The sequence below is a fragment of the Miniopterus natalensis genome, chromosome 9 (genome assembly GCF_054644295.1).
Source record: "Miniopterus natalensis isolate mMinNat1 chromosome 9, mMinNat1.hap1, whole genome shotgun sequence".
In the NCBI taxonomy this organism is placed as follows: domain Eukaryota; kingdom Metazoa; phylum Chordata; class Mammalia; order Chiroptera; family Miniopteridae; genus Miniopterus; species Miniopterus natalensis.
Genome location: NC_142089.1, coordinates 11,440,925 through 11,465,361, shown reverse-complemented (window position 1 = coordinate 11,465,361; position 24,437 = coordinate 11,440,925). Strand labels below are relative to the sequence as shown.

The 24,437-nt window shown below is 44.7% G+C and overlaps 1 protein-coding gene across 2 annotated transcripts in view; it reads right to left on the bottom strand.

Annotated features, from left to right (window-relative positions):
- Positions 1 to 24,437, bottom strand: part of UBR4 (ubiquitin protein ligase E3 component n-recognin 4) — a 118,081-nt gene that overhangs the window by 42,777 nt on the left and 50,867 nt on the right. The window contains exons 48-68 of one of the 2 annotated variants that reach the window (XM_087820201.1): positions 24,015 to 24,231; positions 22,956 to 23,172; positions 20,972 to 21,035; positions 20,417 to 20,551; positions 19,242 to 19,416; positions 18,239 to 18,379; positions 17,234 to 17,355; positions 16,469 to 16,580; positions 14,641 to 14,771; positions 14,346 to 14,523; positions 13,777 to 13,881; positions 12,128 to 12,283; positions 11,152 to 11,326; positions 7,801 to 7,897; positions 7,054 to 7,161; positions 6,466 to 6,582; positions 5,327 to 5,536; positions 3,482 to 3,631; positions 2,046 to 2,273; positions 1,200 to 1,278; positions 273 to 518 (exon numbers count right to left, since the gene is read on the bottom strand). In XM_087820201.1, coding sequence (XP_087676327.1) covers positions 273 to 518; positions 1,200 to 1,278; positions 2,046 to 2,273; positions 3,482 to 3,631; positions 5,327 to 5,536; positions 6,466 to 6,582; positions 7,054 to 7,161; positions 7,801 to 7,897; positions 11,152 to 11,326; positions 12,128 to 12,283; positions 13,777 to 13,881; positions 14,346 to 14,523; positions 14,641 to 14,771; positions 16,469 to 16,580; positions 17,234 to 17,355; positions 18,239 to 18,379; positions 19,242 to 19,416; positions 20,417 to 20,551; positions 20,972 to 21,035; positions 22,956 to 23,172; positions 24,015 to 24,231 — 3,163 coding nt within the window. The remainder of the gene's footprint in view (positions 1 to 272; positions 519 to 1,199; positions 1,279 to 2,045; positions 2,274 to 3,481; positions 3,632 to 5,326; positions 5,537 to 6,465; positions 6,583 to 7,053; positions 7,162 to 7,800; positions 7,898 to 11,151; positions 11,327 to 12,127; positions 12,284 to 13,776; positions 13,882 to 14,345; positions 14,524 to 14,640; positions 14,772 to 16,468; positions 16,581 to 17,233; positions 17,356 to 18,238; positions 18,380 to 19,241; positions 19,417 to 20,416; positions 20,552 to 20,971; positions 21,036 to 22,955; positions 23,173 to 24,014; positions 24,232 to 24,437) is intronic. The other variant, XM_087820202.1, reaches the window with a different exon arrangement.

The following is a 24,437-nucleotide window of genomic DNA, read 5'->3' as shown; positions in this document are numbered from 1 at the left end:
ACAATCTTGCCACAGAGCAAGCATGATTATTTCACAGAAAAAGAAACTTGGCCTAGTAAAAATGTTCAGTCTACTGACCTTCCTATCACTGTCACTCAGAATGGGAAGTCACACTGTTTAAGATGTCACCTTCAACATAACTGAAAATGCCACTGAAAGTAGACACTAGAGGGCACCTGGGTTTTCGGTCCCCCGTGCCTCAGGAGAGAATGAGCCTCATGCTCCGAGATGAGAGCGCATGGCGGGGCCACCTCGGCGAGGCAGCGGCTCACCCTCTTTCTCCTTCTCCTTGTCTTCCTTCTTGCTCTTCTTAGTGGACGACTTTGACTGGGCCGTGGCTTGTCCAGAGCTGGTGGCCACAGGGGCAGCGGAGGCGGCGGTGCTGGAGGACCCTGCCGAGGCCGCCAGAGCGGCGAGCACTTTGCTGCCGCACAGGGCACAGGAGAGCAGCTGCAGCAGCACCGGCGACACGCCCTCGTCCACCAGGAAGCTGACTTGCAGGAGGAAGTACAGGACGGCTGCGGGCAGAGGAGACGGTGCTCAGCTCTAGGACGGGGGCGCAACCACCGCCACAGGAGCAACTTCTCCAGGCGGCCAGGCCGCCCTGCGGCCCCAAGCTCCCTCTAGTTCTCTCTGCGGACTGCTGCCGGGAATCTATACCCTCTGGGCAAATGCCTGACAGGTATTGTACCGCCACCCAGAGACTGGCTCCTGGCCCCACTTCCTTGAATAAGATAATTCTCTAGACTCCACATACTCCTCTGGAGGTCAGATACTCCTACTTTGTGCCCCTGTAACATCCTACATTTTGTCTACTGGCCCTTATCACTCTTTCACATTTTTACTTGTCTTCTTTGCTAGGCAGCATTCTGTCTATACAGTCATGAGCCACATAAGGACAATCTGCTCAAGGATGGACACACATATGACCGTGGTATATCACATAGCGTAGGTGTGTACAGCTTACACCACGTAGATTTATATAAGTACATTCTATGATGTTTTTCACAACAACGAAATGGCCTAAAGACACGTCTCAGAATGTATTCCCATCGTTAAGTGGCATGTAACTGCACATCTTGCTCCTGGCTTTATATCTCTAGCATCCAGTTTAGTGCTTGGCATATAGTAAGTAGCCTCAGTAAAAGTTCTTGAAAGAATGAATGAGTAACAACAACCAAAGGAGCAGCACTGCTTACAGTCATCTTTGATGCAGAATTTCTGCCAGTTGATGGTTCGCTGGGCAGCAATCTCTGCACAGGCTTTCAGGTGCTCCATCTGAAATGGAAACCAATCAACAAAAATGAGTACCCTGCCAAGCAGCCCCTCAGTACCACACGTGCTGCCTAGAGGGGTCATCATCCTGGCTTTAGATGCAAACTGAACACGGCCCTCTGTGCAAGGCTGATCTGGGTGCCCTGGTGAGCCGGGGACCAAGGCCCACCAACAAGGCTCTTGCCAACCTCCTATGTGCAACTCCCACCAGCCAAAGGTCCTTTGTTTCCAGGCCACTCAATAATGCAGCAGGAAAGATAGGCCATGGCTTGGAAAACCACAATCCAGTACACTTTTTTCTTACTAAAAGCACAATAGTAAGGATATTAGATTAGGAGTCTTTAATACTGAAGATGTCCCTTCTAGATGCTCCTATGCAACATATTCAATTACTCCCCAAAGTACAAACAGTTTATCTTCAGGTAGTAAGACATAATTTCTTTAGCATTCAAGGACAAGAATCAGAAGTGTACAAATTTCAGGCTGATCCTGTCCATGATATGAACAAATGACGCTGGTAAAAAACCCAAGCCACTCCTCCTCATAATAGAGGAACCACAGCCAAGTGGGGGTGGAAAAGCGAGGGACGACTCTCAGACCCTGAAGCCAACTATATGTGGTGGTGTAGCACTCATTCAGGTATTAAGAACCCTGATCCCAACCCTGTCCATGATGTTCTCTAAATACCTAAGAACCCTGTACAGCTCCATCCAGTTCACATGCCCTCATCACATGCCCTCTCCCCACCCTACCATTTCCACCCCTCGTACCAGGCTGATGAGTGTATCATACTGCAAGGCGGAGCCTGAGCTGGCTGTCACCACACTTGCCCGGAGGAATATGCCCTGTTCCTCCAGCAGCTTCTTGATCCCACGCACGTGGGAGTCCAAGGTGTGCAAATCCCGGAGCTGGCGGTACTTGTCCTTTGATCCACAGATGAAGAGCAGAAGTTTGCGGACTTGCCGGCGCACAAATGGAGTCTGTTGGATCATCAGGTACTTGTGGGGAAAACAACACAGTCAATGACTCTGGAACTGTATCTGTAAAAGCCCTGGCTCCCTGGCTTTTAGTGAACTGTTATTAAAAACTGGTGAGAAACACAAACCAAGCTATTTTCTTGCAGCCAGGAAGCTGGCCTGCACTCCGACCCACCCAGAGTGAATATGTAAGGGGGAAAACATTCAGAATCTCTCTTTCAGGTAAAAGAGGTGGGCAAAGAGGTGAGGCTGTTACACACACCTTGAAATGGTCACTTGGAGTTTGCTAACAGATCATTCGTCCTAGAGTTAATCTCATGCTTGCTGTGGTTACTAAGCTATGGTCTCTCAGCTGGCTCTAAACTCACCCCGTAATACCCTGCTGCTCTGTGATGTCCAGTCCACAATTATGCTAACTGCATTGCTTCTTTGCAACTGGCTCCTCCCTCTAGTGCCAAAAGGGAGCACTAGAGGGACACTGGAAAGCAGGAGGGAGAGAAGGGACTTGCTGCTTCCTCTCTGCCTGCTAACCTAGCCACAGCCTTTACCCTGGCAGCCTCCATCATTTCTTTAGTACTCAAGGACAAACCAACTACAGTTGGTTCTAATCATCAGCTTCTTTCAGTACTTTCAGAATCAACCACATCACATCTCCACTCCTCAGAGTTCCTGAGGTGTAGCAGCTGCACCCCTCCTCAGATCCGCTGGGCCTCCCTCTTCATACACAAGGCTGCTGGTAGCTGCTGCTTACAGCTACTATCTCTGTGTACTTTAGCATTCCCTTTTAATCTTTTTGCTCTATCAGTGGCCGTTTAACCAATTCCCTATATTAAAATCTCTGTTAATTTAACTAGTATATGTTCTGTTTTCCGGACAGAGTCCAAAGTATTAAACTTGCCTATTATCATTATATGTGGGGGAAGTTAAATAGACAGAATCAGAAACTAAAGTGGATGGCTTGCTTTGGTGCACATCTTCCACAGGGTGGAGCAAAAGCAGGTTTACAGGTGTTCGTATGGAAAATAATACAATATGAATAAATAATAATACAAGAAAAACTCTGTTTTGCATACTCACAACTGTAAACATACTTTTGTTCCACCCTGTAGTCTACTGCACAGGGTAAGACCTAGGGAAACACTCTATGAGGGTTAGGATGAAACGGGGCCACAGAGGTAGTCACAGATGATGTGTCCCTCTCCTCCACTAGCACTGCTCATCTCACTTACCTCTGAGAGAAAGTAAAACCAGGAATGATCAAAGACAGGAGGTGGGATTCGAGAGCTGGTGTCAGCGATCTTTTTGATTTGGTATGGAAGCCTCAGTACCATCTCTGTTAGAAGCTGAGTATAGGCCTCAAACACATCAGCAGCATGACCCTGGGAAAACATTTGTGTAAGAACCAGTGACTGACAATTGCCATGACCATACCTAAGAAAAAGACTGGTTTACTGCTCGCTAGGCATACCTTATGGTAGAGCTGGTCAATGGCGCCTTTTGCAGCCAGAGCCATCACTGGCTACAAGTTTAGTTTACAAATCAAGTAAGGCCCAGGCTCCTGGGCAATTTCATTACATGCAAAGGTTGCAGTAGAGATAGATCTCACTGCTCTTAGACGTTCTAACGTTTCGCTCTGTGGTTTTTGACATTGGATTGATTATATTCTACTTACATAAAACTTAGGATTAGAATGGGAAAATATTTTAAAAACTATAGCAGGGAAAGATTCCTTTCTATGACAGATATAGTCCATTCCCTAGAAGTAAAATTTCCACAATAACAAGAAATATTTAAATAAGCCAAGGGGGCCAGGATCACTAAACTCAGTCGAGATCCTGGGTTCACAGCACACAGACAGGCAGGAGTACAGAGCGATTTGAGGACAGTGGAAACAACAGCTATCCTAAAAGCTGTGTGGTCCCTAGGAAGAGTCTGCACAACCTTTTTCATATTCAATGACCAGTTATTTATTGGTTCTATGCCAAGCACTGGAAGCATAAATAGGAGTAAAATATGGTCTTTGCTGACAGTTTGAAGGAAGACTCCATGCGTGCACAGGGAACCCAGGGAAACACTATCTTGATCAGACTTGACAGCAGGGGAATGTTTTCCCTAGGATCCGATGCCTGAGCTGGGTCTCGAGGAAGAAGTAGGAATTAGCTAACTGGGGGAACACAGGGATGCAGAGGGAGGGAGAGGAAAGGATTTCCAAAGGGACAGCATGTACGAAGGCAACATGCCACATGTGAGGAAATGTGCAACATAGTAGGGCTGCATGCAGGGGTGTTGTAGGTGAGAAAGCTAGACAGTAAGGTAGATAGCTGGATCCTCAAAGAACGTTTGGGCCAAAAAGTACTAAAAAAACCACCAAAGGGTTATTAAAAAGAGAAGGACATGATCAGATTCCTAGTTTATGCCTGTTGTACTCCTATACTATTCAAAGCAGTTCTGAGTACGCAATAAGAAGCACAGCTAGTCCAACCCATTTAGCTCTGCCACACAGACTCAGTGGCACAGAAATGGTAACAATGAGCATTCACTGAGCATTGGTATGTGCTGGGCACCGTGCTTTACAAACATCACCTAATTCAGTGCTCACGACAACTGTTTAAGGCAGATGCTCTGTGTACCCTCATTTTCCAGGCATACAAACCAAAGCTTACTAAGGGTGGGTAGAACTTCTCCAAGCCTCATGGTTAGTGAGAACTGGTCCTAGGGGTCTGTTCCCAGACTCACCTGATCAGAAAGTCCATCTTCTAAACTAGTGCGTTAAAGGGCCTCTAATGACAGCAGGAGGAGTATCTGACATACACATGAGGGCATGGCCCACTACTGACAAGGTGACCTTGTACCATCTCATCTTTTTCTAAGGTGAGAGGACCATGACTATTTGATTTCATTCAATTCCTCGGGTTTACAAAGTGGCAGGACTCAGGACCCCATAGAAGGGCATTTATTAAATCATACTGAGAGTAAACCGCGCCAAGGAATGCAGGCTCCCTCCTTCAGCTCCACTCCCCGGGTGTGCTCTGGATGAGGGACAGGGTGGCTCTTTGTCCAGGGAAAGCCCTCACCTTCACATACTGGCGGAGGAAGAACGGGCTCATGTCAGGTGGGGAGGAAGTAGTGTGCGGTTTCAGCAACTGGCTGGTAGCCACAGGCTCCTCATCATTCTGTTGGCTCTTCCAATACTCCAGCAAGGATTTGAGCACGTGCAAGCAGTAGTCCACAGCCCCAGAGCTCAGCAAGGCTGCCGCGGTGGCACTGGAGATGAGGGAGGACGACTGGGAGGGAGAGGTAAGAATGGCTTATAAATGCAGCTGGGTGTTGGGGAGAGGAAACACACTCACAATAGAGTTAGTTGCCATGGAAGTGAGTTAGTTGGTCTCTTGAGTTAAAAGTTTCCCAACTAGCTCAAACACTTCCCAAACTCTTTTGAATAATGGCATGGTAAGAGAAAAGAAACAGAAAAACCCCACCAGTTCTCAGCACTAATCTCCCTTCACACACATGCCAGAGGCCAAGAGGCAAGGACCAGAGAGCCTGTCCTCCTGGAGGGCATGGGTTTTCTTTTTCCTTGGGCAACTAGAAAAGAAGACCATTTCAAGTAGACAAAACTTTCCATTAAAGGCACTTTTTAGCAACCCCACCCTCCCAGTAGGGGCTTATCATAGAACCAGCTTCCACAGGAGATGGGGTGAGCGATCATATGAATAAAAAAGCAGGAGAAAAGCCGCTGTAAATAAAACCATTAGGAGAGCCTTGCAAATCCCAGGAAACTCCACAGCTCATAAGCTCATTAAGATTGGATGCAGTTCAGCCTCCATTTCTACCTTCTCTGCTTTGTGTTAATCTCCTTTCCACCACACACACTGCTTTCTCTCTGCTTTATTACCATACCTTATATCAACATACAGTGGGGAATCCTCTTAGCTACTCTGCACCTTGCAGAACAGTCCCCTGCTTTTCAATAATGGAACTTCCAAACCCTTTAACCTCTCCAGTGGAGGGAACTGTTGCAAAGATCAGGACTTGGAAGGGATTCTGAAAAGAATGGAGGCTCTGTTCTTGAAGAAGTGACAGCTTAGAATCTAACTCCTCTGGAGCAACAATGGCCTTACTCTAACACAGGACTATCACCTCTGCCCACAGCTCTAGGACCAACCAGACAATCCTCTTACCTTTCCCCCACATAAGCTCAAAGCAAAAATACCTCACATATGGAAGACTTGGATCCGGACTTGGTCCGGGACATGAAGACACTCAGGAGTCTCATTACTACCAGATGGACTTCATTCAGGGCACTGCGCTCGTTCTTCTTGGAGACATCCTGCAGGCAGAAGCAGAGCTCAGAAGCTCACACTTTTAAGCTTGAGACATTCTCTGAACAAGATTCCCTCAAGCCTATCACCACTAAATGTTCCTCAGATGGAAATCAGAGACAAAACAAGGTCATTTATCCTGGGACTACACCTGGATTACCAAAAGCCTGATACACTTAGGAGGCCATATTAAGATAGAAACAACTAATTTACTGTTCTGTAGTTCCTGGAGAACTACAGAAGGTCTATGAAGGCAGGGACTTTATCTTGTTCGTCATTTATGCCCAGGTCCAAAAGTATGCCTGTGCCAAAGGAGACACTGAAAACAACTTTTGTTGAATCAAGAGAACTAGAGCAGAGCCCTCAATGGATGGTCATCCCCTAAAACTAGGGGCAGTTCTCTAAGAGAAAAATAAAAAAACGAAGAACTGATCTTAGCCAATCCCTATTTCTCACACAGTATGACTCTTAAATTTTACCTTTTTGTCCATGCCCAGTTCAGCAATAAGCTGGGAGAGTAGGTTGTCCAGGGCTCCCTTGTCTTTCTCATCTTCTCCATCCAGATCTGCAGTGAGCATCAGAATAACCTAGAAGTCAACAGAAAGAGAAAACATGAAAGCCAATTCCCTAGAGAACAACTCGAAATACAAGGTGTTTCAGAAGAGATCTTATCTTCCGGACTTCCCTGTCAATCATAACGGTAATCCATGAAAAGGTTCTAAATCCCAAGGTATCCAATGTTTAAGTGTCCAGGGTCAGAAGAGTCAAATTTTGGTATTTACCAACACCTGGCATCACAAAAAGTGTTTTAAAAAGTTTGCAAAACTAAAAGACTAACTACATTACGTCCAAAGTGGACTGAGATGGGGCACTGTGCTGTGCGAAGAACTAAAGAACAATTCGGCCCAAGAGGAAGGCAGCTAGTGGCGCAATAGCTATCACACGACCATACTCTGATGATAACATGAATGAACAGTCTCTACAGACTAAGATTCTCTGGAATAGACTTTTGCTCCTGGCTCTGTCAATAACTAACTGGATGACTATGGACATTTTTTAAAAAATTCTCTGACCCTCAGGCTTCTCATCTATAAAATGAAGGGCTGTGACTTTCATTTCAAAATTGAATTCCATTGTTTTATGACCTAATACCAAAGCCTTGAGATGTCAGCATGCTTAATGGTAGTCCAACTATAATGTGACAGACCCAGGCAACTGAAGGGTACCTGCATGTATGGGATGGCTCGCACACCTCCAACATTTCGTAACTGGGGCAAGGTTTGCAGTAGTCTCTCCAACAGCATCAGACGGACCATGTGCAGCCTAAAAGGCCAAGGAAAACACATAAACATGAGCTAGTATACAACCTCTTACCATTTGAATATAGGTCTTTCCTCTTGCTCCCAAGGTAAACAAGGCACCTACTGCTTAGGAACAAACCTAGCATTAAAAAAAGTTAATAAATGCCTATTTGGTATACCAGCAATAAAAGAGAAATCTCACTCTGTTAAAAGAGAGCAAAACTATCACAAAATACATTTAATGGTACTGAAAACCTACTACTGGAAAGTTAAAATATTTCTCAAGCAATCAGGTCCTAGCCATTCTCAGTATCAAAATCAAACCTTCCACAGTAAGCACTATGGGTTTTTTTCTAGCACATGGCCCTACTCTGCCTCCAGGCATTATTTTCTGGCATTCTTTTATCTATAAATTCTGTATCATCCAGCTGCGCAGTGACCCAATCCTTTTGTTCTCATGCTTCCCAAGTCCTTAGGAAGGCCAGTCACTACTTTATACTCTCCTCTCACATCTTTTTTTTTTTAAAAAAATATATCTTTATTGATTTCAGAGAGAGGAAGGGAGAGGGAGAGAGAGAGATAGAAATATCAATGACGAGAGAGTCATTGATTGGCTGCAGCCTGCAACCCAGGCATGTGCCCTGACCGGGAATCGAACCTCAATCTCCTGGATCCTAGGTTGATGCTCAACCGCTGAGCCACGCCCAGCTGGGCTCCTCTCACATCTTGTCCATCATTTTTCCTCGTGCAAAATTCAATTTCAACACTACCTTTCACATACTAGACCCAGGAGATCTCCCATATACTCATTTGGCCACTACCTAGCCTTCTTCATTTGCAGATATACAACTGGGCTTCCGTACTAAGTGTGCCCTTGGACCTCTAGTGAATATGCTGATTCCAAAGGAGCAATATGAAAATAAATTAGGGTCTCATTGACAAGTTGGTTGATAGTCTCGCCTAACACACAACACGGTCTTATGCGGATTTAAGAGTTTATTTGCTGAATGAATTAATGGATTCACTCTCATAGTAAACTGTTCTTCATTTTACTTTATGGACTGTTTGTAAGAAACTATATGCCTGTATATTTTTAAGTGTGATTTTCACATATTACATATCCTAGCAGTTATCAAGAATATTTTCAAAATAATAAACATCTGAAAGAAAGTACAGTGTCTTATTTGAATAATGGTTATCATTCCAAAAAGAACTCGAAGGAGTAAGCTAAACGTCCTTTAGAATTCTGTAACATATAAAAGGCCACGCATGCATTCGTGAGTAATTAGGCCAGCTGTGGGGGACTACAAATGAATTCGAATCAATCAGGAATGACTGAGGTATAAGCGAAGAAAGCTGAGAGGAGAATAGTGGTTCTGCACTTTTAGGATATACGTAAGCTTTGAGATGGGCTACAATCATCATTCTTGGAGAATACACATGGGAATGAACACACACACAAAGGAAATCCAGCAAAATGAGCGTGTCTGGACCTGGACCGCGATCAAGCCAGATCACTAGCTTTCCAAACTCTTAGTACTCTTGAAACTTAACCAAAAAATTAAACACTACCAAATGTTAGAATTTCTTTCTATTGTGACTTAAAGTAAAAACAATTCAATTATATTATTTAAAATAAGTCACCTAATTGTTTAATTAACTTATTCCTGAAAAAAAAAGTTAAAACCACTTTAGAGATTTCTATTACCAATATGGTTAGGTTACTTCAATTGACCTTCCTGCTAAAAACAACTAAAAAACTAAAAAGATACAACATCATTGTAGAAACAATGATGAATCTCAAAACATTTCAAAGAATTGAAATCACATATTCTGTTCCCCAACCATAGTAAATTAAACTATAAGTCAGTAACAGAAAAATAATTAGAAAATCCCCAAATGTTTGGAAATTTCAAAACATGCTTCCCCTGGGCCCAAAGACTAAATTACAACAGAATTTAGAAAACATTACCTGAACAGCAGTGAAAATACAACATAACAAAATAAGTGGGCTCCAGCCAAAACAAAGTTTACAGGGAATTTTAGAGAGAAATATATAGCTTCAAATATGTATTTTAAAACCGGTTTAAATCAATGATTTAAGCTTCCATCTTATAAAGTTAGAAAAAAAAGGGAAAATTAAACCCCCAAAAATAAAGTACTAAAAAAAGTAAGCAGAGAAAGGAAATGATAAAGAGTGAAAATAAAATAGAAAGCAGACTTACAACAGAGAGAAAAAAAATCAAAGTCAAAAATGTTGGTTTTTTTATAAATAAAATTGACAACCTCTAGCAAGACCACATTATCTGAACTCATGGAATTAACCTAGAAATCACAGAAAGAGAAAATAAAAAAGATTAAGTAGAAAACCCCTTTATGTTAAAAAACAAATTCCAACAAGATATCATCAGTTACACTGAGCCAGGCGATCCTCATCAGAGGTGCTGCAAGGGTCTGAGTGGAGATGGGAGGAAATAGTAACAGAGACACTCTGATGCCCTCTGCAGTCTCTGGTGCTTGCTTGCTTCCATGGCCTTTTTTCTGATAAAAATCATTCAGTTCAAAATACTGACTCATTATTTCTACACTAATGTGATAACTGTGGGCCTCAACAAATTTAACAAAGACTATATCACAAGTGAATTTTTAGGTTTTTCTTCCTATTTCTCTAGTGACCTCTTGGTTAAGAGAATATACTCATTCCACCAATCCAGCACAACCACCACCAGAATGTCTTGAGGAAAATAGATTAGAATTTTTAGATTAGTTTCAATCTGCAAAGTGCTCCACCACTGGTGTTTTTTAGACATAAACATGTACTGGCTCTGTCTTCTCCATTACCTTATAAACATGCTGAGCAAGCAGCTACTTCTAGTGTATATTTAATAACTACCACTGTTGAGCCTATAACAATGCCATGGTTAAAGAGAATGCTACAAAATAAGTGCCTGGGTAATGATGAAACGAGAAAGATTTGCATGAGGATATGTTTTCATGACGATCACTTCTCAGTGACTAAGGAACACAAGAAAGCCTTAGGGAAAAACTACTTTCTATTCTCTCTGCATTTGATTTGATGTCATTTTAATTAGGACAAAAAATGCAGATTCAAAACACTTGCTAAGATTTTAAACTGCCTCATGAGTTTATCACCTTTATATTTCAAAAGACATACACTGTTATCACCCACTCCGCCTCCTGCAATGGATCCATCATCCTATCCCTAAAGTATTTTCCCACAGTAAGCCTCTTGACTGAGAATGACCAGGTCCTGACCTGTTGCTGGTGTGGACATCTCCTTCCCCTTCCCCTTCTCCTTCGCCCTCAGAGCCATCTCCTTCCTGGTGTCCGGTGGTGGTGCTGATGGCGCCAGTGCTTGAGCTGACACTTCCTGGTCCAGCCGGATGCCCCTCTGCTGTGGCATCACCATAAGCACTGCTCCGGCCAGATACTGGAGGGAAATGGTTTAAAAAGCACAAATCAACTCCCAAAGCATGATGGAACCCAATGCATTCTGAAGTCAACAACAGTTAGATGGCTGGTAGCTGTAGAAATTTTTCCTCTATGTGAGGCTATATAGGATGATATTCACATTTTTGACCCCATAGCACTATGTAAATGCCTCTCAAGAAGCCACTCATCCACCCTACAGAACACAATATCTACCTACAAGACTAATCTTAATCTCAGCTACTGATAAATTTCCATTTCACAGATTTGGTAATCTAGACATTATTGACTACTCTTAATCTCCTCCAAAAAAGATTTTCACATCCACAGACTGATTTATAACATCAAACCAAAATGGCTGTCTTGCTTCCTCATTCTAGAGCCCCACCCTATCAGCTAGCACACGGTAAAGATGACCTGCCACATTAACACATCGAGACCATTAACAATGATTGCCCAAAACATCTTACCCTAAAAGGAGCAAACATCAGTACGATGGCTTTCAAGGTCATCGCATTATTGTTTTAGAGTAATCATGACTTGGGATTAGGTATGTCAGTGCTCTCTTCCACTATCAGATAATTAAAAGCTACCAAAAAATATCCCAGTATTAACCTCACTGAGCTTAAGCTATTATCACTGAACACTTGAAACTCCAAGGGTGAGGTCAAATGAATTCCATGAGGCTTTCAATGAGTCTCCAAAGCTTCCCTCTGCTGAAACGAATCCCAGCACCCAGGCAGGGATTCCCATTTTGTCCCCACCCTCTGCCCAAGGAGATCAGGGTCCCAAGCCACATTACCACTGTGCTCGCCAGCCACCGAGTCCACTGCACTTCCCCCGCTCTCCGAGCCCACACTACCACCATGGTCAGCAGGAGAGGTCCGAAGGGTGGAACCATCAGTCGCTGCTGTGCTGCCCTCGTCATCTGAGGCTGGAGCTGAGAGAGTAACGAGAGCTGTTACAGGTAAAAACCCGTCCTTGGGGCGAAAGCATCAAACCACATAGTGCAGAGGACACAAAGCAGTTTATCTGTCCTGTGATCAAATGAAAAAGGGAAAGATTTGCTTTGCTCATTAAGAACTAACAGAAACAAACACTACACACGGTGCATTGCAAACAGTACTGAGACAGAAGTGGAAACCCAGTTCACTGGGCATTTCCTTCGCTGTTACATTCCAGTGCAAGAACAGTGCAGAGATTCAGTGAGAATCTGTGACATGGACACTCAGTTTTCTAGCTAAAATGCTTCACGGTCACCATTGTGTAGGTGTTACTGACACCTCCTGAGATTGGAAAGTAGCCATTAGCATTCGAAGCACAGAACCCTGAATTTTAATGAGATTTGTTTTGTATGAGTCAATTCATGCTTATGTTAGGGAATCGCTTCTGTGAGCTCCTGAATCACCCGTGTTTCCTTTTAATCGGGTGGCCCTGAGGGGAGCTCAAGGGAAAAGTTCACACCTAATCATCCTCATCAGATGCTAATAATGAAGCAAGGAAATTCCCCAGAGACAGCCACAGCATCCAGGATCAGGGCTGAGCTGAGACAGGAGGAAAGTGCTAGATGAGGAACATGGGGGAGGAAAGCCAAAACAGCCACAGAGCACAGTAGGAACACAATTGGAGCAGCATAACAGCAACTTCCAAGCCTGAAATGACAGCAACTGAAGGGACCAAGGAAAGCAACAAGCCATGGCAGCAGGTGACAGCCAATCTCTCTTTCTTACCTATCCAGGGTAAAACCCCCAAAAGGAAAATAAAAAAGAAACAAATACAGGGAAGAGTCAATCTGAAAAACTCCAAGTCAACCCGTAAATTTACTCGGGTTGCTTTCCCAGCAGCTTCTTGAGATGTTCCATCAGCTTCTATTTTGGTCCAACTCTACTAAGGAATTTTTTTTCTTATCAAGTTAGGCAAGAGATTTAAAGTGAAGACAAAATTAGGTCTGAAGATTTCCTATGCATCTGAATTGTGCACTAAATCCCTATCTCCCACGCTCACAGATCCCTGGTTAGCCACACCAACCTACAGCTAACTTGGCTTTTTGCAGCTTCACTTTTATTTGTAAATGAAAGGAGTTCAAAGGTATATAATCTCTATATCTTGTCTTTCTTTGAATGTTGTCTTAAAATGTTAGGACTCTGATGAAGAACCCTGAAAGCTGCCATTTAAGCCCTAAAGCTGATCAACCTGCAAGCTGCTCTCTTGGCCTTTCCTCAGGGAATTAGCTGAAGCCAGGCAGCATGCAAAGTGTAGGAAGCGAAGCCGTGAGCACCCTTGCCGAGCTGCATCAATATGCCTTCCACATCCGGGTTTCCAGAGCAAAGGCAGAAGCGGGAAGTCCAGAATGGCCTGTCAAAGCAGCTGCCCGTTACACTCTCACAGCATTGGAAACGAGGCCTGAGGGTCCTGGGGCCCTGAGCCATGCTCCTTGCTGTGGACAGTTACCTGATGCTGTGGTGTCAGAGAGGGTTCCTGCGTCCAGAGAGGAAGAGCTGGGTGCCTGGCCGGACAGTCCCAGGCTCTGCAGGCCCAGGGCACTGCTGCTGCTGCCTGGGAAACAAGTGGAGAGTGAGCACAGCATCCCTTCCAGGTCCCATCCACAAAGCTGCCTTGGCCACCTGCTGCCCTCAGGAGTCTAAACTCGCCAGCGTTAGACGCCCTCTGGCCTAGAGGAAGTTAATCAACAGCTACTGCTGTCCAACCATCACATTTGGTTACACAGATGGTGGAAGGCTTCCTTCAGCTCCGGTAGGGCACAGGCTGGAGGAATCTAACAGATTTGGTAGGGAACAATCCAAATGCCCAAACTAACAGAAACTAAGAGATTGGCTCCCAGAATGAAAATGTTACTACAATCCCTCTCACTCTCCACCTGTATCTCTGAACAGCTCTCACCCAGATCAACCTCTCCCCAAATCTGGGGACAAGCTAAGTCAGCTGCACATCAGTAACTGCCAAACCCTCTTTCCTGTGCAAGGCCAATGGGCCGCTGTGTTCCTGGCATTGCCTTCTACCTTGTTGGTCCTGCTGCAGGCTCAGGGCAATGGCTAGTTCAACCATGGTCTCGTCATCTGCATCAGGCGGGATGTCCAGCATGGGGGGGAAGCCCTCTGCACCTGCCAGCAGGGCCTCCAGGGGAGAGGGGTTGCCATTGTTGACATTTTCAGCTGTTTCCAGGACCATTGACTCAGACTGCAGAGAGAGAGCTCTGTCAGTGTCCCACGGTAACTGGTAGCTTTTGGAAGCCCACTGAATAAGAACTGGAGGAGAGTTAGGGGCCCCTCTTTCCCTCTCCAGCTCCAGACTCACCACCATCTCAAAATCTCCATGGTCCACCTCACTCTGTTCCTGGCTTTCCTGACGGATGTGCCCACCACTTGGGATCCCTGATGACTGCATTTTCTCATCTGCATCATCGTCGTCATCATCATCCTTGTCTCCTAAGTCAAAGAAGCCAGTCACCTGAAGGTACTTCGAGGTCTTTCCTCCTTCAGCATGTGGTATGAGGAGTCATGGAGCAAACGAAAACTAAGACAAGCAACCAGCTGGCACCTGCACCTTGGAGGTGAACTCCAGCGTGTTAAGCTCATGACTCCTGGGCCTGCAGGGTCTGGGAAGAGGGGGTTGGCAGTGACAGCTTGCCCCTCTTAGGAAAAGACTTTTTCCAGCTGATGAAGGGGGGCGGGGGAACCCTGGATTCCAAAGGGGATTGCCATAAAGCAGAGAAAGCTAAGACCAGCAGGCCCACAAGCTCCCACCAACTCTCAGGAGGCTTTGGACAAGATAGGAAAAATAAATAATAAATATCCATTATCTGTCAGGGCAGCCTGAGGTGTTACTTTACTATTTGCTTCCAAAACAACTGGGTCAGTGAGGTTTTCACACTACATAATCATTATGAGAAGAACCAGCACAGAAACGTAAAACCATAGAATGCAAGCTGAGGACACTGCTACCAGTCCTGCCTGGCCAGCTCCTGTGTGAAGGGGAGAGGTCTTCTAATAAGGGAGAAGTCAGACTCCTAGTTGTCAGAAGATGGGAGGCCTTGCCTCCCACTAGATGGGCTGGGAAAGCGTGTGAATATGGCCTTGATTGGAAACATACATCTCTGCACCCTAGCTTCTCACCAAAGATGCACAAACTGTTGCCTCACTCATCAAAAGCTTAGATAAGGTAAATGATATTCAAGAATGATTGAAGGTCACAGTATGAACATTCCTATAGACCTGCACTGTACCACACAGTAGCCACCAGCCACACGTGGTTACTGACCATTCAGAATGTGAGTGGTCCAAATGGAGATGTGACATTAGTATATACTACACACTAGATTAAGACTGCACAAAAGACATTTTTAAAGATGCAAAATATTTCACTAATAATTTACACTGAATACATGTTGAAATATTTTTATATACTAGATTAATTAGTTAGTTTCAACATACTTCTTTTTACTCTTTACAATGTGGCTAACAGAAACTTGACAATTATGTATGTGACTTTCATGGGAAATTTACTTCTGAGGCAAACCAAGTAATCAGACAGTTGAATAATATAATGATAATATTTAGATGCTTTGAGAACTGCTGCTACTAAAATGTTAAATATTATGCCCTCAACTTGTGTCCAAGTGCATCATGAGGGAAATCTCTTGCAAAATCTGCTATCAAACACTATAGGGAAGATCACTAAGGATACTACCCCCTAGGCAACAAAATGGACCCTTAATGTAGAGCTTTTATGCCAGGAAGTCTACTTTTCTTGAAAAATGGCTGCTTTTCTTCTTTAGCCACTGTGATTTTATAACTGTCCTTGTGCTATTCTTGCTATGACTCTTGGGAAGCTTTCAGCCAAATATACAATCTTCACATAACAACTATGCAGGGTCTTTTTTTGTATCCTTGGCTTGATTTTACTATTGTACCTTTATTTATTCTGACTCTGATTTTATTTTAATTCTACTTACTATATGCATTTTTATATGCCACCATAAATTCTTTACAGAATACGGTAGACTAAAAACAAAGGATATATAAACAAAAGTCTTGAGGACCCTGGTCAACACGGGCAGCACGTGCTCCCTTCTCCCCCCTTCCCACCACATCCACGTGAGCCTAAAACCCAGACCTCACATTACCCATTGGCGTGTTGCTTCGAGGGGAGGAGGGCAATGTCACATGTCTCCGCTTGTTCCTGGGCCTTAGGACTCGAATTAGGGCTTGTTTACAAGAGAAGCTCACGGCAGGATCCTGAGGTTGAAAGGAAACTGTCATGCTTAGGTTTTATATTTTTCATGAAACTTGTCTACAAAACACTCTCCTCTCATGGTCAATCATTTACATGCACGTGGAAGACTCACCTACTCTCACTGGCAACCCTTCTAACCCAGTTCAGCAGTAAACCCATTTCCTAACCTGGTATATATAAGACCCACTCACTACATGCTTGTATTTCAGTTTCTGGTGACTGGCAGGTCATTTGCTCCTGAAGTCACTCTGGCTCTCTACAAATGGGTTTTGGCTTTGCATCAGATGATCAGGCTCATCTTAACCCTGCTAAAATCCATATTTCAGATACTCAGATTCTATGACAGAGTCACTGGAAGTAGATCTTGATGATGATCCTTCATGTACTCATTTTAATTAACACCTAACTTAGCACTGAGGAGCAATAACTAGGACATTCCTGGGGATTCAGCACTAAACAAGACAAAGTAAGTTCATCACCTCTTCAAACCACTTTTTCCCACAGGATGAGTAAAATCTTAAAGTTTTTATGGATACTCAAAACTCTTAATTCTCATTATCTCCTTTAAGCCTGTTTTACTTCATTACTGAGCAAACTTATAAAAAAATATATTTCCAGACATTCCCCAGCTGTGTGGGATTGTAATGATACGTACAGGACATAGTAGCATCTGCATGTAGATCTTGGATGCTGTGTTAATACAGTCCAGTTCACATGTACAGTAGCCATGGATAATGTCCACCAGAGCATTGACAGTAGCTTCGATATGAGTGAGGCCTAAGGGGGAGAAAAATGTAACAAAAAAATCTTCTAACATTTGAGTCTAAGACAAAAGTAAAAATTCTTATCCCCACATAAAGGTCAAGCTAACAAAAATAGCTAGCACACACACAGCAAAACAAACAAAACACACATGCAGACTGTCAGCATTGTTTCTTTTATTAATAGTCTCCTAATCACCCAAACTATCCTCAAAAGCCTTTCCAGATATCCTGCATCACAGAAATAAGTAGCTTATCTACCCTCTTGGATATCAAAACAGGACAGAGAAGTGTGACGAGATAAGCAGATACTAAATGTTACCCATTAACCCCAAACCTTCAGTGATGACAAACATGACCTTGACATGCTTTTTAGGTTTAATGCCCAAGCACCCTCCAAACACAAATGAGCACCAGGGGTTGTTCTATGTTCTACTTTTCCAGATTGCTATTCAGATCCTGACTTTTCCACTTACACTAAGGATAATGTGAGAAGTTAGATACCAAAGGCAGTGGTAGCTTAGAAATAACATAATTCTCAAGGCTGATACTTAACTTTTACCTTTTGAACTGACTTTGAATCAAGCTCTCAATCAAACAATTATAACAACTGTTTAATTGTGATAATTAAACAATTATAAACATGACTGAGGACACACACATACGTGAAATCTTCACCCCCCAACACAAAGAGATACAAGAAAACTCTACTTCCCTGCCCCTCCACTGCATTCCTATCAAGAAAGACGCAATGATCTCACAAGCTTCTATTTCCTAACTTTACCTCTGAAGAAACGGATGCTTAAGACTAAAGGCCACGGGTTTGATCTGTTCAAAGACGAAACTTATGTCTGGCTTCACTATCTATCAAGACTCAAGTGTCCCTTTCAACATGATACCTGGCAGGCAGGCAGGTGCCAAGAAGGCATTCTTGGGTTTGGATGCATGGAGCTTCCAAAAGTGGTTCACCAGCTGGGTGATGAAACTACAGCAATCTCCTTCCAATGGCTTCTGAGGCTCTCTCCCCTCCTCCGCTCCTTCTAAGCAGGAGAAAGAAAATTATTAACGACGGTAAATCAGAGATGGAATTTAATTTGTTTTAAGGTTAACTCAGGTCAAGGAAGCTTGCCTGGGGAGGGAGTTTCAAGTGGGGCCCCAATCAATATGCCAACTATCCCTAGATTCCAGCAGGCACATCTAGGAAGAAAACAGTCTGGGAAAGGAATATCACAGAAAACATTGTATGTTAGAGTTAAGTAGAAGGGGAGCATTCAAGATTTTTACAGCAGATTCAGAGACCTCAGGTCCACTGTTCAACTTCTAAAAACTGAGGAAACATCTGAGATTTTCTAGAATGATTCCTAGATTATAGTATTAGAAGGAAGAACAAGATGATGACAGCATATGGGTGCATGTAAATAACAAAGAACTATAAAGGCATCAATAAGCTATATTTGATAAAGGCAAAACAAGTCTGGTACCCAAAATGAGAAGAGAGGAAGAAAAAGAATCGAGCACTAAGAACGGCCACCACACATATTAATAAAATTCTGGCAAAAGAACAGCAAGTAAAAGATATGACCCTATTACTTTAAAGCAACCAGGGCCCAAGCTTAACTTTACCCTGAACATCATAAGAGGTAGTGAGTGACAGATTATATAGAAGTCCAGAGAGCTAAATAAACCCAAGGGTAATCCAAGGAATAAGCACTGGAAAAGAGTACTATTTACTTAAAATGGTACAATCTTAATGCCACACACTCTCCACAAGGTATAAAGACAGAATAAAATCCCTGGCTCAGAGCATGAAATCAGTCAGAGGCCAGTGAGAGTAAGAGGGTGAAAAGGTCAGAAAGTGTCTGAGGCAGATTTCAGGACCACGGCCATATAGGCCAAGTTCACCTGTTTCCATCTGGGGCAGCTTTGACTCCGTAAAGTGGACAAGGTTGTTAGGGCGCATGATGGCAATGGAGCGAGCTGTGATCACCAGCCTCTGGAAGACCTCAGGGTCCAAGTCCTTGCCTTCTTTGCTGGATGTATTGAGACACTGCACAGCTTTGCTCAGCAAGGCCTGATCCTATAACGGAAGGATCACAGAGGATAAACCACAAGCAAGAGCTGGGTACTAAAGCAGAGGAGAGGAGAGCCGGCAGATCGTCAGGATGGCTCTCTTCTCCTAAGAGAACAGGTTAATTACCACAAACTAACTGGAACAAATTTTCAAAGTTAAATGTCTTAATACATAAAATATTAAAAGCACTAAAAAAAAGTTCAGAAAATCAGTATCAAAGTACGATGGGAAAGAAAATTAGAAACCACCAAGTCTCCAGAACTGCAACACCCCAGATCTCTTTCCTACAGTAAGAGTCATTCTTCTGCAAGGTCATATCACCCAAAGATTGTGTTTTTAAAACTGCCTTTCTTTGAGAGGTTCAGTAGGTTAAACTCATATTTCTCAGTTTCTCTGGTTTGGAGGCATAAAAGCTAACCAAGGCATCTGGGCTGCTGGCTTCTTCCTCATGGATCTGAACTGTCGTCTTTTCCATCTATGGAAACCAGTCTAATTTACTGCCTTTGGCCCTACTTACTTTTACAGGTGAGACTCTCTCTCCCCAGGTTTCCCCCTCAGCCTCTCCCACAACCATTCAACAATTTCCTCTCAAGCAAGGACACCTCATTAGGGTGGTACCACAGCTGGCAGACAGAAGCCACCAGTAGTCCTGAACTCCTGAATGAGTCCCCTCCCCTCGCTCTCTTCCAGTGAGAAGACTCTCTCGAATGTCCTTCCTTCAAATGTCCTTCCCTTCTCTTTCTTAAATCTTGCTGATCCTATTAGAGTGACAGAAAAAATAAATGCAAACCAGTATCCCATTGTTGGCTTGTCCTCAGTTTGCAGGGATATCCATCAAGTTCTCAGGAGACACTTTAGACTGGCTGGGTCTAATCTCAATGCAGTCCTTCCCCACCTTATTTCACTATGCCCTTGCTTTAGACAAGAAAAGCCAGCATATTTGATTCCCTGTCGGTAGCCCCAACTTCCACTTCTACAGAAGGCATCCCTGCAAGGGAACGATTACCTTATGGCTGTGATAGGCCGAGCGGCTGGTATGCAGGCTGGCCAGAAGGCTCTTGGACTGCTGCTGGACACTGGCAGGTGCTGGCAGGGACAGCAGCAAAGTGGCCAGCTCCTGAGCTGCATTCTTGTTTCTCTCCTGATTCGAAAGACAGCAGGGTTACCACTAACCCTGCCACATCCCTGACAAACGCTCTGTCTACGCCCTGCCCGCCCTTCCTCCCTCTTAGGCCCCCCAGGGCAAGGTGATGCTCCACAGACTGCAAAAATCCAAACAATTTCAGAAATTATAATCCTCCCACAATACAGGTGCAGATATTGAGTCCAAGCTCATGACTCCCAGAGTGGTGTTCTTTTACCAGCACTCATCCTATTCTATGAAACACTCTCACTAAGGGTCCCCCAAAAGTAGCTGAAGACTTACTTCTCTGGCACTTCTCTGCAAATCAAGATTGAGCCACAAAAGTTCTTTAGCTGCGAGGCCCTGGGGCCTCTGATGACTCCCCCTGACTTCCTATCTCTCCAGAGAGCTCCCACGTACTTTGAAAAAATAACTTGCCTTTTCGATGATTGGGCCAACAGCAAAGCAGCTTTCCAGGGCTTCTAAAGAACTCACAACCAGCCTAGGAAGACAGAAAAGCTGGCTTGAGTACAACCACCCTTCTCTCGGCCTTGTGCTTTAGCCTGCATAAACTATAGTCTCGACCTTGGGGACAGCTAATGAATACCAAATACAAAATCAAAGCACAAGAAGACCTGCCACAGGCACCATGCATATCGTTCCTTTGTGTTACAGGCCAGAAGAAACCTGGCTCCTGCTTGGAGATCAACCTGGGGCCATGTTCATAATCCGTAACTCATAGACAGGGCTTTTCTTCCTCAAAGAGGATAAATGTGCTTCCTTCTGCTGCCTGTGGCAGGATCACTGAGATGGGCTTAATAGTGTTGATGCAATGGGACCCGAAGCCCAGGTGCCCACAGACCACAGGCAAAGGGACACATACACGAGGGGAAAGGTTAAAGCCATCTTATACTGGGAAGGTTAGCTTATATTTTACTTATACCTCCTAGAAAATGCATAAAGGCACTTCCAAAGAGTCCCTGAGTATGGGGAAGAGAGCAAACTGTATTTTCAGAAGCATGCCAATTGCCAACATTTAAAGGATACTACAAAGCACTTTCAGAAACCTGAGCAATTTTCTCTTAGGAAAGAACAGGACACCCAACTGTTGGAGGGTACCAAGTAACATGCTCCCCGGGGCCGACTCCGGTGACTTTAATGTGGCATAGTAAAAAGCCCAACACTGACAGCCGACGCTCCGGACAGAGAGAGAAAGGACTGAGAAGGCAGCTGGAGAGAAAGGTCAAAGGCAGAGGAAGACAATAAAGAGCTCGGGAAGAGGGACCAGAGGCAGAAAACGAAGTCCGGCAGATATGCTCTCCGCTGGCTGTTCAGATGGCAGGACTTCACCGTTGTCCCACCGCCCCTGGCCGCCCTTCTCATGCACGGTAGAGAGGGCACAGAGAGGTACGGAGGAAGGAAGAGAAAGCCAACGACGTCTGAAGCGGCCAACACCAAGTGTGCACGGACAACCCTCCGCATTCTCCACTTTGACGGACAGCTCTGCAGCCATGCAATGACCAGGACAGAAGGAAGCAGGACTGCCACAGAAGCAGGGTCAACGCAAAGCCACGCCTCGGGTTACAGCGCTCTGACACACGCTCACTCGTGCAGAGAAAAGAAAGAGGGCATACTAACCGGTCCAGCTTGGTTAGGGACTCAGTTTCAGAACTTGGGGGAGAAGCAAAGAAAAAAAAGGAAAAAAATGTAAAGCTCAGAGAAACCTGGAAACACATCCTAAGCAAACAATATAAGAATAGGGTGGGGAAGAGAGAAAGACAGAGAAAGAGAGAGGGAAGGGAGAGGGGGAGGCTGCTGGCGGGAGGCAGTGATTCAAGCCAGGCTACTCTTACGACTTACAATGTAAGAAACTCAACATCTTACATCGAGAGTTACTCCATCTGCCATGGCAAACCAGTAGCTACCTAGCGCAAAGAAGCCAAGTGCAGTGCTTAAGAAGGCCACTGGAGGGAGCCCAGGAGTCTCTGGACTCTGCGACAGGCCCAGCAGCCAGCCTCTGGCCGCAGCATTATTACCACATAAATTGCTGCTGCAGAGAAAGACGAGAAAATGATGAAACCAGAATGAAAGGGAGGATTTTCCCCTATAATTTCAGAAGACTGGATCCTAACCTACAATACTGGCTTAGGCATTGTAGCAGCCTCTGGCTACTCCAAAGGGTACCTGAGCATTAAGAACAGGCACAGAAGCCCCCGGACAGACTGGAGTCAGATGGCTCTCAGCACACTTTCAAGCTTTGTCTGCACACTAAGGAGACAGCGAGTGTCAGGAGTTGCGTAAAAACTTGAAAATCCCAGGCTGGACTTGGGGCAGTTAATAGAGACTGACTGACTCTCTCAAAGTTCTGCAGGGAGAGTGAAAAACGGTGAGAACTGAAGCCAAGCCCTGCCACTGCAGGTACCTCTCCAGGACAGTTCCACTGGTCGTAGTGGGGGCAGCTGAGTCACTCTCCCCAGTGCCATTGCTCTGGTTCAGGTTTGAAGGACAGATGTTGCTGACGGCGGCAGAAGGGAACTCTTCCGGGGGCTCATCTGGCCAACCAAACTGCTCCTTAGTCTTGCCATAAATTTTTACAGCATCGATCATGGTGACACCTGCTGGATCCACTGAAGCCCCAACTGTAATAAGCAAGAGAAGCCATTAAGAAGTACATTATCTGAAGGGCTACCACCACCGCCTCCAAAGCAAAGACCAGACCAAGTTTAAGCAAAGTAGCAAATCACATAGGATCTTATCTCCTGCAACTTCAGCAGCACTTTAATCTTGGTACAGATGCTGAATACATGAACGAACAGTTCCACTGACCACAGCCTATGAGGTTTACCACATGGAAGGAGGAAGAGTCGCTAACCATCGCTGTATGGATCAGACCCTCTGGTGCTATCAGGATACTGTATAGCCCTCCCCCCACCCCTAGGGAGCTCTGAGCACTCCCTTTGTTCAAGGCACAAATCATCATCACTCACACTAACAGCATCACACAGGTAGCCAGTACACACTAGAGAAAGATGCCAGCCTTATGAAAGGCTCAGGATTTGTACTCAGGGTTTAAAGTTTTCAATAGGAATGCCAGGCAAGGCATCGCCGACCACCTCTCAGTGACATGGCCTGTGGCTCTCTGTACTTTAAGAAAGCCTTGGGATTCCATGTGCTAATCTTGCCTCCTCTCTGCATAAACACATAAGCAGCCCCATCAGCAAGGCTGGCTCAAGCCTACAGGGGTGGACACTAACGCAGAGTTTGATCCTATCTCCACTCCTCCCATTCTCAAGTATATCCCCTTCCTGTCACCTTGACTCCTTCATATCTCAACTGAAGCTCAGTTTCATGATGGCAGAAACCACAGAGATATCAGCAGAGCAGAGGAATCTCAAAATACTGGAGAGCCACCAAGAAGTGGCCCCCAAGTCAGCAGTCACAGTGGGAAGGATACAGTCTGTGCCAGGGGCTGAAGACTCACTGAAGAGGTTCAGTTTCTTATCAGCCTGCAGAGCCTCTTCTCTGGTGAAGGGGAAGTCGAACCAACGGGAGCGACTCAGGTTAAGCTGCATCGTTCTGCCGAAGATCTCAATATATGATGGAGCCCGTTCAATTGCCTGGGTCCCAATCTGGATCCGCATGCCTGTCATCACCATTGTGCTGTTGTTGTTACTGATCTCAATGGTGAAGCCACCGGGCTGCAGGGAGGAAAGGCTCACATCAGAGAATGAATACAGGTCTTAAAGGCAGGACTGTAGACCTTCCTGTCTCAATGTGTGATCCCGGGCAAGTCCTTCATTCTTTTAACTCCCAGTAACAATTTCCTTGCTTCCAAAGATGGGCAAATTGAGGCAGGGGGCAGACTCTCTTCAATTTCAGGCTTCCTTCTCCCCACCAGTAACCA